The sequence below is a fragment of the Bos javanicus genome, chromosome 3 (genome assembly GCF_032452875.1).
Source record: "Bos javanicus breed banteng chromosome 3, ARS-OSU_banteng_1.0, whole genome shotgun sequence".
Taxonomy (NCBI): domain Eukaryota; kingdom Metazoa; phylum Chordata; class Mammalia; order Artiodactyla; family Bovidae; genus Bos; species Bos javanicus.
Window position 1 is genome coordinate 52,427,593 of NC_083870.1, and position 17,394 is coordinate 52,444,986.

Below are 17,394 nucleotides of genomic sequence, written 5' to 3' on the forward strand. Positions count from 1 at the left end.
GTCTGTAGCCCTTACATTGTGGATAGCATGGAAAATTGAAAGAATATGCTTCTAGCATTGGAAAATTATTATCTAATTCAGCAAAGAAGTTGCTTAAGTCTTTGGTTGAATGAATGAAGTTCCAACATGTCTTTGTTGTTTTACTTTTATTAAAGAAAGAAAGTGAAGTCGCTCAGTCATGTCTGACTCTTTGCAACCCCATGGACTGTAGCCTACCAGGCTTCTCTGTCCATGGGATTTTCCAGGGAAGAATACTGGAGTGGGTTGCCATTTCCTTCTCCAACTTTTATTAAAGTCAACTAAAATATCAACCAACATTTGAATTGACAAATGAATGTGAGAACTACATTTATCAATTGCAACCATATGTTGATACAGAACAAGAGTTTGGCAAAATTCAATAGAAACATTCAGTGATAATCAATTAGATGTGTGGAATTTACAATTGAGCGTGCTATGTATTTTATCACGTGTAAATTGTGTGCTACACATCCTTTCAGTTCGGTTCAGTTCAGTTGCTCAGTCGTGTCTGACTCTTTGCGACCCCATGAACCACAGCACCCCAGGCCTCCCTGTCCATCACCAACTCTCAGAGTCCACACAAACCCATGTCCATTGTATCGGTGATGCCATCTAACCATCTCACCTACTGTTGTCACCTTCTCTTCCTGCCCTCAATCTTTCCCAGCATCAGAGTCTTTTCAAATGAGTCAGCTCTCCGCATCAGGTGGCCAAAGTATTGGAGTTTCAGCTTCAACATCAGTCCCTCCAATGAACACCCAGGACTGACCTCCTTTAGGATGGACTGGTTGGATCTCCTTGCAGTCCAAGGGACTCTCAAGAGTCTTCTCCAACACCACAGTTCAAAAGCATCAATTCTTTGGTGCTCAGCTTTCTTTATAGTCCAACTCTCACATCCATACATGACTACTGGAAAAACCATAGCCTTAACTAGACAGACCTTTGTTGGCAAAGTAATATCTCTGCTTTTCAATACGCCATCTATTTGGTCATAACTTTCCCTCCAAAGAGCAAGCATTTTTTAATTTCATGGCTGCAATCACACATCCTTTACATATAATAAACACATATAATACATATATATGCACAAGATTTTTTGGAGAAACAAATTATTACTATTTATTAACACACTACTGTGGAAAACTGCACAGGTAAAGACATTTAGTTTCCATAATAATCATATGTGTTAGGTACTATTATCCCTGTTCTGCAGAAGAGAAAACTAGGCTCAGAGTTTAAATTACTTGTCTAATATCATCCAACCAGTAAATCAGAGAGGTGGAATTTTCACCTGGGTAGTCTGACTCTAACTCAGGCTACATACAATGGGTAGTCTGGCTCTAAACCCAGGTTATATACAGTGGATAACACTGAGGATATTTTAGCAGGAGAAAAATAAAGATATATTTTCATAGCAATATTCAAAATTAACTGCTTGTAAGGAAAGGAGATGGGATAGGAAGCCCATTTTAGAAGCTATTACAATCCAATCTTGGAATAAGATTATTCTTATGCAGAAATTAAGAGGGAAAATTAATTTTATCTAGAAAAATACCTTGAAAATTAAATTTAGTGTAGTAATCAATCACTACATGTAATGTAAATAAAACTGGTTGACTAAAAAAAAAAAAAAAAAAAAAAACTGGTTGACTATAGTACTCAATAATGCTTGACCCCAGTGCTTTAGAAAACTACTACTCAAGACCTCTGTTTAGTATTAATAGTTGAAAAATGTGTTTCATATGTCAATAGATAATGATGCTTATGGTTTTAAAAGTACCTATACTTACTTACTTCTCTTCTTGAAGAGAGTAAGTACCTATACTTACTCTCTTCAAGAAAATTAGAGATACCAAGGGATTATTTCATGCAAAGATGGGCTCGATAAAGGACAGAAATGGTATGGACCTAACAGAAGCAGAAGATATTAAGAAGAGGTGGCAAGAATACACAGAAGAACTGTACAAAAAATATCTTCACAACCCAGATAATCATGATGGTGTGATCACTCATCTAGAGCCAGACATTCTGGAATGTGAAGTCAAGTGGGCCTTAGAAAGCATCACTACAAACAAAGCTGGTAGAGGTGATAGAATTCCAATGGAGCTATTCCAAATCCTGAAAGATGATGCTGTGAAAGTGCTGCACTCAATATGCCAGCAAATTTGGAAAACTCAGCAGTGGCCACAGGACTGGAAAAGGTCAGTTTTCATTCCAATCCCAAAGAAAGGCAATGCCAAAGAATGCTCAAACTACCGCACAATTGCACTCATCTCACATGCTACTAAAGTAATGCTCAAAATTCTCCAAGTGAGGCTTCAATAGTATGTGAACCGTGAAATTCCTGATGTTCAAGCTGGTTTTAGAAAAGGCAGAGGAACCAGAGATCAAATTACCAACATCCCCTGGATCATGGAAAAAGCAAGAGAGTTCCAGAAAAACATCTATTTCTGCTGTATGCCAAAGCCTTTGACTGTGTGGATCACAATAAACTGTGGAAAATTCTGCAAGAGATGGGAATACCAGACCACCTGACCTGCCTCTTGAGAAATCTGTATGCAGGTCAGGAAGCAACAGTTAGAACTGGACATGGAACAACAGACTGGTTCCAAATAGGAAAAGGAGTACGTCAAGGCTGTATATTGTCACCCTGCTTATTTAACTTCTATGCAGAGTACATCATGAGAAACGCTGGACTGGAAGAAACACAAGCTGGAATCAAGATTGCCTGGAGAAATATCAATAACCTCAGATATGCAGATGACACCACCCTTATGGCAGAAAGTGAAGAGGAACTAAAACGCCTCTTGATGAAAGTGAAAGAGGAGAGTGAAAAAGTTGGCTTAAAGCTCAACATTCAGAAAACGAAGATCATGGCATCTGGTCCCATCACTTCATGGGAAATAGATGGAGAAACAGTGGAAACAGTGTCAGACTTTATTTTTCTGGGATCCAAAATCACTGCAGATGGTGACTGCAGCCATGAAATTAAAAGACACTTGCTCTTTGGAAGGAAAGTTATGACCAACCTAGATAGCATATTGAAAAGCAGAGACATTACTTTGCCAACAAAGGTCCATCTAGTCAAGGCTATGGTTTTTCCTGTGGTCATGTATGAATGTGAGAGTTGGACTGTGAAGAAGGCTGAGTGCCAAAGAATTGATGCTTTTGAATTGTGGTGTTGGAGAAGACTCTTGAGAGTCCCTTGGACTGCAAGGAGATCCAACCTGTCCATTCTGAAGGAGATCAGCCCTGGGATTTCTTTGGAAGGAATGATGCTAAAGCTGAAACTCCAGTACTTTGGCCACCTTATGCGAAGAGTTGACTCGTTGGGAAAGACTCTGATACTGGGAGGGATTGGGGGCAGGAGGAGAAGGGGATGACAGAGGATGAGATGGCTGGATGGCATCACTGACTCGATGGATGTGAGTCTGAGTGAACTCCGGGAGTTGGTGATGGACAGGGAGGCCTGGCGTGCTGCAATTCATGGGGTCGCAAAGAGTTGGACATGACTGAGCAACTGAACTGAACTGATACTTACTTATGGGAGAAGGCAATGGCAACCCACTCCAATACTCTTGCCTGGAAAATCCCATGGACGGAGGAGCCTGGTAGGCTGCTGTCCATGGGGTTGCACAGAGTTGGACACGACTGAAATGACTTAGCAGCAGCAGCACACTTACTTACAAACACATGACAGATTTTTCTTGATGGACCTATTCTATAACTTCAAGTGAAAAAGCCCCTCAACAATTCTGTTCAACAGAAATCTTAATGCATATGGAAACTAGAATTTGACAGATGCGATTAAAAGTAATTTCTCATTTTCAGAAGTTTTGAAAGTGAACTTTGAATTGGGAAATGAAATTTGGGATGACTTTGATGATGAAAACTTAGTAGAAATTACTAGCTTTTCAGCTGAAACTGAGAAGACAAAAACATCAGGTAAATAGCATGAAATATATTTCATTTGCATGTATTTTTGTATATATGTATTGTATGTATTTAATTTTAAATGTATGTATTTTAGAATGAAATAATTCATGAGAAATTCCTCAAATGTTTTTCAGTCAAGTTTTTTAAACTAATTTTATTTGCCTTTTTGGTGCGTGTACTTAATTAGCTTTGATTTATTCAGATTATAGTTTTTAGCAAAACTAAAAATGTGGCCCTCTCACACATAACATTTCCTATCCCTAGCACAGAGGTCAAGGTTATTCCTTAATGATGATATAGCGAATGAGTTTTTTCTATTCTGTTGTCCCTTCTGTTGCTAAAGGCTGTATTAAAATTAAGATTTATTGAATTTTCCCTCGTAAAAGAGACTATCCTGCTCTACATTTTAAGATTTCACATGGTCTGGTAATGTTTTTGAAAGACAAAAATGTTCCACTTTTTTTAACTTTTTATTTTGCATTGGGGTATAGCTGATTAACAATGTTGTGATAGTTTCAGGTGAACAGTGAAGGGACTCGGCCATACATATACATGTAACCATTCTCCCCCAAACTCCATATATATACATGTAACCATTCTCCACCAAACTCCTGTCCCATCCATGCTGCCACATAACATTGAGCAGCGTTCCATGTGCTATACAGTAGGTCCTTGCTGGTTGCTGGGGTTGGCAGGGGCAGAGAGGAAGATGGGGGGCAGCAATAGTTAGGGAGTTTAGGATGGACATGTAAACAACTGCTATATTTTAAAATATTCCATTTTTTAAAATATTCTTATATGCTAGTAAACAACATAAAATATTATTTCTAGCAGAAATAATACATGAATTGACTTTTCAGGTGTAAATAATTAAGAGGAAACAATTAGTTTCTCCTGTATTAGATATTGTGTTTAAATCATATACAATCCAAAAATAATGGAACTAGGCCTTTGAGTTACTGGCAAATTCAGCCTATTTCACTAAAACAGAGAAGTGAAAACCTTGATAAGTATAAGACAAGATAGCGAGATGGAGAGACTCTGTCCCAGGATGGCTGACAGCAGGAAATCAGCCCTTTGCAGATCACTGAAAATATTGAATAACTTTGACTTGATCATTTACATGGCTTATAAATGAATAAAAGTGGTTTGGGGGCCTTTTAATATAGTGACTAATAAGCTAACCTATGTGTTATGTAGTTTTACTCCATTAACTTCACTCCTTTGTTTTATATATGTACAGTAAATTTAATTGTTGAGAATTTTCATTCTCTCTTTAACCAGATCATGTCTTTTTGGAGAGAGTCCTTGTAGAACTTGTGAAAAGCTTTATTCATCTGTTTCCTGGTATTTTATTTCAAAATGTTCTCTCTTTACCTAGGATTTGGAAACACTTTGAGTTCAAGTACTGGGGAAAGTAAGCTACCATTCCAAGAATCGAAAGGCCAGTTCCAAAGAGAATCATCTAAGAGGCAAGTTTTAGAACTTTGGTTTCAAATACTTACGACTTTATATTTTTATGACATGTAAGTAGAGAGGAGGATCGTGTCATTAGATGGCAGAGAAGCAGTAGGGTATCAGCCAAGCTAAGCCCTCTTTTTTTTTTATTTTATTTTATTTTTAATTTTTAATTTATTCCTTTATTTCTCATGTGTTCCCCATCCTGAACCCTCCTCCCTCCTCCCTCCCCATACCATCCCTCTGGGTCATCCCAGTGCACCAGCCCCAAGCATCCAGCATCGTGCATTGAACCTGGACTGGCATCTCGTTTCATACATGACTTTTCACATGTTTCAAGCCCTCTTAATCTTAGAGCAGTGTTTCTCAAAGTCCTCTTGTCAGACCACACAAATAAAAATTGCCGTGTGTGTGTGTGTGTGTGTGTGTGTGTGTGTGCTTAGTCACTCAGTTATGTCCAACTCCTAGGGGAATACATTAAAAATGCACATTCCTGGGCCCCCATGCTAGACTTACTACTGAATCATGGTCTTTGGGGCTGAGGTGAGGAATCCTCACTTTTCACAAGACGTGAAAACTGAATAAGAGTTTGACAGGGAGATGGACTTCCCTGGTGGTTCAGTGGTTAAGAATCTGCCTTCCAATGTAAGGAACACAGGTTCGATCCCTAGTTAGGGAACTAAGATCCCATTTGCCGTGGGGCAACTAAGCTCACACACTGCAACTTCTGAGCCCACATGCTGTAATGGAAGGATCTCGCCTGCTGCAACATAGATCCCAAAGATCCGGTGTGTTGCATCTAAGATCAGACACAGCCAAAAATAAATAAACATTACAAAAACAAAACCGAGTTTAACAGGTATAAAAGAAAAGACTAATAGCTGAAAAAAGAAGAGACGTGAAAGGCAAAGGAGAAGAGGAAAACTATACCTCTTTGAATGCAGAGTTCCAAAGAGTAGCAAGGAGAGATAAGAAAGCCTTCCTCAGTGATCAATGCAGAGAATTAGAGAAAAACAACAAAATGGGAAAGACTAGAGATCTCTTCAAGAAAATTTGAGATACCAAGGGAACAATTCATGCAAAGATGGGCACAATAAAGGACAGAAATGGTAGGGACCTAACAGAAGCAGAAGATATTAAGAAAAGGTGGCAAGAATACAAAGAAGAACTATACAAAAAAAGATCTTCATGACCCAGATAACCACGATGGTGTGATCACTCACCTAGAGCCAGATATCCTGAAATGCAAAGTCAAGTGGGCCTTAGGAAGCATCACTACGAACAAAGCTAGTGGAGGTGATGGAATTCCAGTTGAGCTATTTCAAATCCTACAAGATGATGCTGTTAGAGTGCTGCAGTCAGTATGCCAGCAAATTTGGAAAACTCAGCAGTGGCCACAGGACTGGAAAATGTCAGTTTTCATTCCAATCCCAAAGAAAGGCAATGCCAAAGAATGCTCAAACTACTGCACAATTGCACTCATCTCACACACTTGCAAAGTAATGCTCAAAATTCTCCAAGCGAGGCTTCAATAGTACGTGAACCGTGAACTTCCAGAGGTTCAAGCTGAATTTAGAAAAGGCAGAGGAACCAGAGATCAAATTGCCAACATCCGGTGGATCAACAAGAAAGCAAGAGAGTTCCAGAAAAACATCTATTTCTGCTGCATTGACTACGCCAACACCTTTGACTGTCGGGAACACAACAAACTGGAAAATTCTGGGAAAGATGGGAATACCAGACCACCTGACCTGCCTCCTGAGAAAACTGTATGCAGGTCAAGAATCAGCAGTTAGAACTGGACATGGAACAACAGACTGGTTCCAAATCAGGAAAGGAGTACGTCAAGGCTGTATATTGTCACCCTGCTTATTTAATTTATATGCAGAGTTCATCATGAGAAATGCTGGGCTGGAAGAAGCACAAACTGGAATCAAGATTTCTGGGAGAAATATCAATAACCTCAGATATGCAGATGACACCACCCTTATGGCAGAAAGTGAAGAAGAACTAAAGAGCCTCTTGATGAAGGTGAAAGAGGAGAGTGAAAAAGTTGGCTTAAAGCTCAACATTCAGAAAACTAAGATCATGGCATCCAGTCCCATCACTTCATGGCAAATAGATCAGGAAACAATGGAAACAGTGTCAGACTTTATTTTCTTGGGCTCCAAAATCACTGCAGATGGTGACTGCAGCCATGAAATTAAAAGATGGTTGCTTCTTGGAAGAAAAGCTATGACCAACCTAGATAGCACATTAAAAAGCAGAGACATTACTTTGCCAACAAATGTCTATCTAGTCAAGGCTATGGTTTTTCCAGTGGTCATGTATGGATGTGAGAGTTGGACCGTAAAGAAAGCTGAGTGCCAAAGAATTGATGATTTGAACTGTGGTGTTAGAGAAGGCTTTTGAGAGTCCCTTGGACTACAAGGAGATCCAACCAGTCCATCCTAAAGGAAATCAGTCCAAATATTCATTGGAAGGACTGATGCTGAAGCTGAAACTGCAATACTTTGGCCACCTGATACAAAGAACTGACTCATTGGAAAAGACCCTGATGCTGGGAAAAATTGAAGGCTGGAGGAGAAGGGGATGACAGAGGATGAGATGGTTGGATGGCATCACCGACTCAATGAACATGAGTTTGAATAAACTCCTGGAGTTGGTGATGGACAGGGAGGCCTGGCATGCTACAGTCCATGGGGTCACAAGGAGTCAGACATGACTGAGCAACTGAACTGTATGCATTCCAGGTAGAAGAGTGTATGTAAAGGGATAAGGTTTGAAAAGGCATCTGGTGCTCAAGGGTCAGTAAAGTGGGTCAATGTTGGCACAGAATTAAGGCTGAGATTGCTGAGGTCTGTGAGGGGCCATATTTAGATACCTGTGCTGTATCCAGTAGGTCAGAGTTCACAAACTCAAACTGCTTCCAGATCTGATGGGCCAAGGGTAACTGCAGAGTGCCCCTTCTAAAGGAAATAACCACTGCCCAGAGTTAACCAGATGTTGCAGTGCAGGAACTGTAAGTCTAGTGTTGTCAGATTTTCTGATTTTTCAAAAAAGCTAAGAATCTAAAATTTATGTGACATCTCCTGACATTTAAATTTTGACAACTAATTTTTTTAAGTATCTGCAGCACCCCTTATCCAAAAAATAATAATAATGCTTATAGACCCATTGTAGCCTAGCCAGCTCTGGGTTCTGATCTCCATAGTAGGCAGTGAAGAACCATCCAAGATATTTAAGCTATATTTGTATGCAGGTCAGGAAGCAACAGTTAGAACTGAATATGGAAAAACAGACTGGTTCCAAATAGGAAAAGGAGTACGTCAAGGCTGTATATTGTCACCCTGCTTATTTAACTTCTATGCAGAGTACATCATGAGAAATGCTGGGCTGGAAGAAGCACAAGCTGGAATCAAGATTGCCTGGAGAAATATCAATAACCTCAGATATGCAGATGACACCACCCTTATGGCAGAAAGTGAAGAGGAACTAAAAAGCCTCTTGATGAAGGTGAAAGAGGAGAGTGAAAAAGTTGGCTTAAAGCTCAACATTCAGAAAACGAAGATCACGGCATCTGGTCCCATCACTTCATGGGAAATAGATGGGGAAACAGTGGAAACAGTGTCAGACTTTATATTTTTGGGCTCCAAAATCACTGCAGATGGTGACTGCAGCCATGAAATTAAAAGACACTTGCTCCTTGGAAGAAAAGTTATGACCAACCTGGATAGCATATTGAAAAGCAGAGACATTACTTTGCCAACAAAGGTCCATCTAGTCAAGGCTATGGTTTTTCCAGTGGTCATGTATGGATGTGAGAGTTGGACTGTGAAGAAGGCTGAGCGCTGAAGAATTGATGCTTTTGAACTGTGGTGTTGGAGAAGACTCTTGAGAGTCCCTTGGACTGCAAGGAGATCCAACCAGTCCATTCTAGAGGAGATCAGCCCTGGGATTGCTTTGGAAGGAATGATGCTAAAGCTGAAACTCTAGTACTTTGGCCACCTCATGCGAAGAGTTGGCTCATTGGAAAAGACTCTGATGCTGGGAGGGATTGGGGGCAGAAGAAGAAGGGGACGACAGAGGATGAGATGGCTGGATGGCATCACCAACTCGATGGACGTGAGTTTGAGTGAACTCCGGGAGTTGGTGATGGGCAGGGAGGCCTGGCGTGCTGCAGTTCATGGGGTTGCAAAGAGTTGGACATGACTGAGCGACTGAACTGAACTGAACTGAAGGCTATTTAAGCTTATAACTATTAAAGTTATATAATTCAATCAGAAAAATACCATTCCAGCAGTGATATGTAGAATGAATTGTAGAGGGTAGGACCACCAGGAGCATAGTGGCCAGTGAGAAAGGCAGGCTATGATAAGTCCTCAACTGGGGCAGAGGTGATAGAAACTGAGAGAGAGAATTGGATTTTTGAGTCATTTCAAGAATAGATTTAGAAATTGATAGAATATTGCAGTAAAGGAACAGGGAAGAATAAATGACAAGTGGGTAGACATAAATATTATTTAAGGATATACAGCATATGAGACATTTGAAAAAAAATATATTAGAAGTGTTCAACGTAAAGTATCTTTGTAGAAATGTAAAATACATTTGTATGTTGTACTTGATTAGAACGTAAGGGAGAGAAGTTATAGCCAGAACCAAAACTTTCCCACAGAGAAGAAATATTGGTAACTTTTTATTCAGGGTTCAGTTTTCTACTAAAGAGTTATTTCTCCTACTTTAAAAATTTTTTTTTAAGTTTGTAAGTGTCATATGATATTTTTGCTATTATTTAGTCATTTTACTGAACATTAGTATCTACATCACAGAATCATAGATTTCATAGAATTCCAGAGTTGAAAGGAACCATCCAACATTACCGGCAAGTAATCGTGCTGTTTCCACCAAGACAATTCCAGTGACCAGGGGCTTATTCATTCTATAGTGCTTGTTTCATGTTTGGATTTCTCAGGTCATTCACTAGCTTTTAAAATTTGTCTTTTTATCATTTCCATTCATTGGTTCTAACTCTAAGTCATACACAGTAAACAGATTAGAAGCATCACAGTGGAACAAAGCCATGGGTATAAAGAAAGTAGGCAAATCAAAGTAGGAAAGTAACAAGGCATATGAACAGTGTTGTGCACCACAACTTTAGAAAAGTACAAATAATTTTGGAAGAGTTTAAAAGTGACCAACAGAAAATAGGTGGGTTTAAAATGGAGTTCTATCAAGAAACCTCTGAGAAACTGGTGCCAAAAGTTGCTGCTGGGAAGGCCTGTGAGTGCTGAGGGTCTATGATGAAAAGGAGACACATGCTCTTCCTTTCATACTCTTTTTACTGTTTTAATTCCTTGCCATTCCTTGATATAAGAGATAAAAAGATTCTGTCCTAGCAATATGTGTGATTCTTCCCTACACCATCTACTATTTGTGGCTCCTTGCATGACTGTCACATTTTAGCCTGTGTCAGCTTAAATTGTCACCTCCTCAGAGTGGCATCCATGACCGTCTTTTTAAAGGGGGTTTGTGCTCCACACTGTTATCTACTATATTATTACTCAGTTCATTTCCTTCATATCACTTCAGGATCTGTAATTATATTTACTGTTTGTTTATGGTCTGCACCTCTATAGATGATCACCTCCTAAAGATTTGTTTACTGCTTATACTTAGCTCCTAGTGCAATATCTGGCTTATGGTAGTGAATCATGAAATGTTTTTTAATGAATGAATTTAATATAAAAGATTAAAGATGAACACTAATATACAGTTACACATGAGAAGATAACTAGAGATGTCTGTCTACAGTGAGACCAAAATAGGGAAAGGATACTAAAAGTTAAGCAAGTGGGATTTAGAGAAGATTTATGGACTGCTTGATTACAGATGACTAAGACTCAATTCTAATGAAAACTGCTGAATGATTGTTTCTGTAGGCCTTTAAAAGTAGTATTCATATTTAATTTGGAATATACAAATTGCTTTTTTGTCAAAAAGAAAGAAGAGACACCAATTTCACCATGAGTCTAAGAAATAGAGCATCAATTTTATGGGTGATGAATATGATAAGCTAATCATATTTTCCAAAGAATTACTATTGATCTAAATTAGAATGGTTTGTTTCTCTTATATGCCACAATTGACCAAGTAATTCATTTTGATTTTTAGTTTTGTTTCATCACATGAGAAGCCAGATATTTATTTATCAAATTCTGCTGTGTCCAAGTTTGGTGCATCCTCCATGACACAATTACCTCAACAATCTGGAAATGCAAGTATTATAAGAAGAAACACTTCTCTCTTTTTTCTTTTAAATACTGCCTGAATAGTTAAACCTTCAATGGTTGCTGACTTTTTTAACCTTAAAATATAGGTCCATTTACAAGAAAGAAAACAACAAAGTCTGTCACCAGAGATTGAAAAGCTATGCTTTACTCGCTCTGAAAAAATATCAAACTCTTCAAATTTTAATGAGAAAGTGGATTGCTTTATTAGAAATGAATGTAAAAAGGAGATTGATTTCAGGTAAGAACTCTTTAAAAATATTTTAAGACTATACAAGTGAAAGCTTTCTACAAAGAATTTCAGCATTCCTTTTCCCTTGGTTCATTTTAAGGATCAGAACCTAAATGTTTTATTTACTTAAAGATGTAAAAATTTTAGACCTCTGGTTAGCTAAGCTCCCTAAGATAATTCAAAATATCAAATATCTCAATTTTTGAGAACCTATGTATTTGATGCTAGTACTTAAAACACTGTATTACATTGATAAACTTTTTTACTAATTTGAATACAATATGTTGATAATATGAAATATGAGGTCACTTGAGAAATGAGATCAGCTAATTTTTCTAATGTTCTAGTTGTATTTCAGCCACCAGGTTCTGTTATAATTCTACAGGTTCAAAGAAGAAGTCAGGTTAAGTCTAATCAGTGCCCCTACTGCTGATCGTTTTTATGGTTACCTTTAGCAGTTTCCGTTTCCCTCTTGAATAGTCAAGGTTTTGAGACCTGTTGACAGTGATTAAATGGCACTACTTTCCAATATGTCTAAAGAAATATCTATCTAGTATACTTGTCTCTACCTTTCATAGTTCATGAATTCTAATTTCCTCCAGACTTCCTATAAGATTATGCCTATTGAAGTTCGTTTGATAAATTACCTCTCAGCAATCTTCAAGTTTATCCATTTTATATATTTAGTACATTATTTATTATAAATATGTGTTACAAAAATAGTTAACTTTTACATTTGCTTTTTCCCCCAGTAGGTATCATCCTGATGATGAAGCTGACGAAATAAAGTCTTTTCTGGGAATATTTGATGGTATTTTCTAAAACAGACAAAAATGCTTTTTATATTAATAAGACAAATTATAAGGACACCTTACAAAGCATGATTTTTATTTTTAAAAAGCAGTTCATACTTGTTCAGATTTTCTATTCTTGGATTTGACCAACTTTGTTGACTTTTTTTGCAACAAAATATTTGGACTGATTTTTTCCCCCATAATATTGTAACTTCATGAAAAGCACTTTTACAGAGGCTTTGTTTCATAAGCTGATAATTAAGCTTCATTTAGAAATAACTATTTGGTTATTAATTGGATTTAGACCAGAACCAATTTAATATTATCTTAAGAAGAAATTCTGGGAAGGCAAAATGTTTGTAGGTCAGTAAATCTATTTATTGTATCAATTTTTCACCATTAATTTTTTTTACTAAAGATTTTTAAGAATCCAGTGGCTGTCTGAACCTATTCTTATATCATTTCAAGCAACAATAAAGGAAACATTAATCAGTGTAGACTGTCTTCCTTTAACTTGTTTTTTAATGTGGTGATTTCTAACTTTGTTATGTTGATTTTTAATACAGCAAAAGTTATTTGATATTATTTTCCAGTGAGTTATCTCTCAGATTTCTTTATTAATAAGTAGTATCATAGGCATGCTAAGCAGTGTTTATTATCTAATTTATTTATAGATACAGTGTGAAGTTGAAGCTACTTCAGAAGCTTTAGGAATTTTTCTTCAGATGTAAAAGCCTTAGAGACAAGAGAAGTAGAGAAGAAGATGAGGTTGTTGGCTGTTATTAGTAAACATTTATGAGGCATCATATGTATTAAACTTAGAACAAGTTTAAGACTTTGTCTCTGTTGAAAAGTAAGAGCAACCAGCCCTTATTTTAGTCGTCTTTACAATTGGTGTTTCTGCATCTGAATCAATCATGCTACAACCTTTAAAGGTTATTAAACACCATTAAAATGAAAAATTGGTTCACTGCAGTCTGCTCATCTAGCATACATAGACTTTGACACTAAAGAAATAGCAGTTTAATTTAAGAAGACTTATTGTGATCTGCTAAGTGAAAAGTACTATGCCTGGTAGTGCAAAGGATACAAATGATGAAGACACTACTTTTGCTCTCATGGAGCTTTACATTCTGGCAGAGAAGTTAAGACCTATAATATAACAATAATAAATATAGACTACATTAGAGAAGTGGGCCTCAAGTTTCAGGATGTGTTGGAATATTCTAGAGAGCTTATTTGAAAACAAATTGCTGAGCACCATACCCAGTTTCTGACTCAATAGATCTGACATGGGGCCTAGAATGTGCACTTCTAACACATTCCCAAGTGATGCTGATACTGCTATTCCAGGGACTACACTTTGAGAATCACTGCAATAGAGATTTAAAGAACTATAGGAGTTCTGGAATTCCCTGATGGTGCAGTGGAAGGGGTCCACCTGCCAACATAGAGGACATGGGTTCAATATCTGGTCCGGGAAGATTCCACATGCCATGGAGCAGCTAAGCCTGTGTACCACAACTACTGAGTCTGCACTCTAGAGACAGGTCACCCCAATTGCTGAGCCCATGTGCTGCAACTGAAGCCTGTACACCTAGAGCCTGTGCTCCACACCAAGAGAAGCCACCACAGTGAGATGCCCACACCACAATGAAGAGTAGCCCCTGCTAGCCGCAACTAGAGAAAGCTTGCGTACACAACGAAGACCCAGCTCAACCAAAGTAAATAAAGAATATTTTTTAAAAATAAAGAACTATAGGAATCTGTAAGAGAGAGAGTATTATCCTGACTATGGGGTCAAGGAAGCCTTTATAGGGGTAAAAATTTGAACTGAGCTTTGAAAGATGAATAAGATTTTGATGGGCAAATACATGAGAGAAGGACATTGTAGGCAGAGGGGAGAGTTTGAGCAAAGCTCCGAGGGAGGAATAATGAATAGATAATTATAAACATAGGTAAATGTTGTAGATGTTTGATCTGTACCTTGAGGTCACTTTGTGGAAGACTTTAGATGTTAAAATAAGAAGCTTGAACTTTACTCACAAACTGATGTTTCCCAAACTTTGCTCATCATAAGAAATGTATGGATAATATAGTAAGTACACAAACTTGGCAGACTTCATCTCAGAGCAACTAATTCAGAATCACCAGTGAACAGAACTAAGAGTTCTATGGTTTTAAGAAGCACTCCAGGTCACTTTCTATCATCAGGGCAATTTTAGAAACACTTGGGTAGATAATTTGCCATTTGAGCAAGTGCTTACCTGGAAAATTATGTGTATGTTAAATATATGTGATTCAAAACCTTGTTATATATACTGACCGCTTAAAGGAGTACAGTCACTGGGTATTCTTTCCATGAAGTGAATAATAACCCTAAGTTTTCCTATTTATTAGCTATGCTATAAATACATTGGGTTAACTTATTCCTATAGAATGAACCATACAACAGAGCTTTCACAAAAATCTTTGTTGGGTTAAATATCCAGAAGTTTTTTTCGATTAAAAATGTCCTTAATTGGCTGTTTGGCAGCTACCTCATAGGTATGGAGTGAGAATTTAGTAAGCCACTACATAGAAAGTTCTTAGTTTAAGTACTGATACATAGTATGTGTTCAATGAATGGTAACTATTTGTACTGAAAAGAAATATTCCTTAACAGCACTTCAAATAACCCATTGGGAAGGGGTGAGATAATACAATATTTAGTTGTCATGTCTGAGTTGTGTTAAATCATATAGGACTTGAATAATGAACTCTTGATTTCCACAGATTATCATCCATAGAAAAGATTTTAATCTTAGACCTCCCTCCTATATATACTTCCTCATGCTTTCAAATAGGTCCCCTCCATTCCCATTCCCTCCTTGCCAACACTCTTGGTTGGTTTATGGTCAGAGCACACAAATCTATTTTAATATTATGATAAGTAAAATGTAATTATAAATCTTTGGCATATTCTAATACATTCTAAAGCCAAATACAAATGATTGCTGGATTACTCACTTTTCTAGATGTTATCACAGTTTACTCCTTAGTAGATTATGGAATAGTCTCTTTACCAAGACTCCATTTCTAGAAAATGGGAACAACAGGAACTGTAGGGAATATACTGTTCAAGGACCCCTAACCTAGAGGGAGAGCACTGGATACCAGTGCATCCTAGATAATAACAGGTGTGTATAGAAAAGGTACCAGTGAGGAGGAAATCAGGGCAAAGAGGAGTAAACTAAGCTAAGCTTAGAATTAAGCTAAGTGAGTAAGCTAAGAATTTAGTGTGAGTTTTGATTAGTTAGTGGAACAAACAAAACAGAAGGGAAAATGCTGCCACTTACTATTTCTTGGTATTTCAACTCCTGGCTGCCGGTAGTTAAAGACCTTGCTACCTGAAGTCTGATCCGAAGACCAGTAACATGGGAGATACCTGGGAGTTGATTAGAAGGTCTTGGGCCTCCCTCCAGACCTTCTGAGTCAGAATCTGCATTTTAACAAGATCCTCAGGTGATTATATGCACATTAAAGCGTAAGATGCACTTGTTTTCACTGGAAAGGAAGAGAAGAGGATGATATCAGAATTTTAACAGGATCCATTCCAGAAGACAATTATAAAAGAGTAATGATTATTACTTGGTTTTCTGCACATATATTTCCTATTTTAAATGTAGCATGGTGGTATAGCTCTTCTTTAATTACCTCTCAGTATAGGTTGTTTTCTTCACCAACTGTCTAAATTATCTTTATAATTCTCATACATCAACTGGGTATTTTGTTATGTAGCTTTGAGAGGCACTTAGATGCCCTGTAGAGTTTTGTTTTATTAGCGTAACGTAAAAGCAATAATTCAGTCTTCCCTGGTGGCTCAGTAATACAGTCTACCTGCCAATGCAGGAGACACGTTTCGATCCCTGATCCGGGAAGATCCCACATGCCTCGCAGCAACTAAGCTTGTGTGCCACAACTGTTGACCCTGTGCTCTAGAGCCCGGGAGCCACAACTACTAAGCCCACCTGCCACACTACTGAAGTCCGCACACCCTAGATCCTGTGCTCCCCAACAAGAGAAGCCACAGCAATGACAAGCCCATGCATCACAACTGGAGAATATCCCTTTTACTGCTACTAGAGAAGAACATGCTCGCAGTGAAGACCCAGCACAGCCCTAAATAAATAAATAAAATTTTTAAAAATTAGGGCAGATAATTCAAAAGAGCAATCTTTGTCTTTCTTTTCACATTTCAATTCAGAAACCTTTCCCTAAACTAACACCTGCCTTAAAAATCCCTACATACTTCAGCAAAACAAAATGAACCCAAACAAATCCAAACAAAATAACCCAAACCCCACACAGCATTCTAAAAGATTTAGAAAAGTGTCCATAAACCTACAGTCATGAATTTTATGTTGTAGTTATAAAATGTTTTATTAAAAGAGGAATTAAAATTCAGCTGACATTAACATTTTGCCTGAATTTACCTCCTGTGACAGTAGATGGCTTCAAACCTTTAAAATTATACAAATGACTAAAGTCACCTTTGTTTTTATTATTTCTAAATTGTTAACTTTGGAAACAACTTTTACCAATTAGAACTTTTTTTAAAGCTAAAAGAATTTTGCTACAATTTTTTTTCAAGTTTATTTTAGCAAGACAAATTATTCAGGTT

General features: G+C 37.6%; 1 protein-coding gene across 3 annotated transcripts in view; it reads left to right on the plus strand.

Moving 5' to 3' along the window:
• Positions 1-13,433, plus strand: part of HFM1 (helicase for meiosis 1) — a 110,962-nt gene extending 97,529 nt beyond the window's left edge. Inside the window, exons 34-38 of one of the 3 annotated variants that reach the window (XM_061411250.1) lie at positions 3,853-3,966; positions 5,339-5,429; positions 11,590-11,692; positions 11,795-11,946; positions 12,693-13,433. In XM_061411250.1, coding sequence (XP_061267234.1) covers positions 3,853-3,966; positions 5,339-5,429; positions 11,590-11,692; positions 11,795-11,946; positions 12,693-12,759 — 527 coding nt within the window. In that variant the 3' untranslated portion in view covers positions 12,760-13,433. Of the gene's footprint in view, positions 1-3,852; positions 3,967-5,338; positions 5,430-11,589; positions 11,693-11,794; positions 11,947-12,689 lie in introns of all 3 variants that reach the window. The other 2 variants (XM_061411249.1, XM_061411251.1) reach the window with 2 other exon arrangements.
• The last annotated feature ends 3,961 nt before the right edge of the window (positions 13,434-17,394 follow it).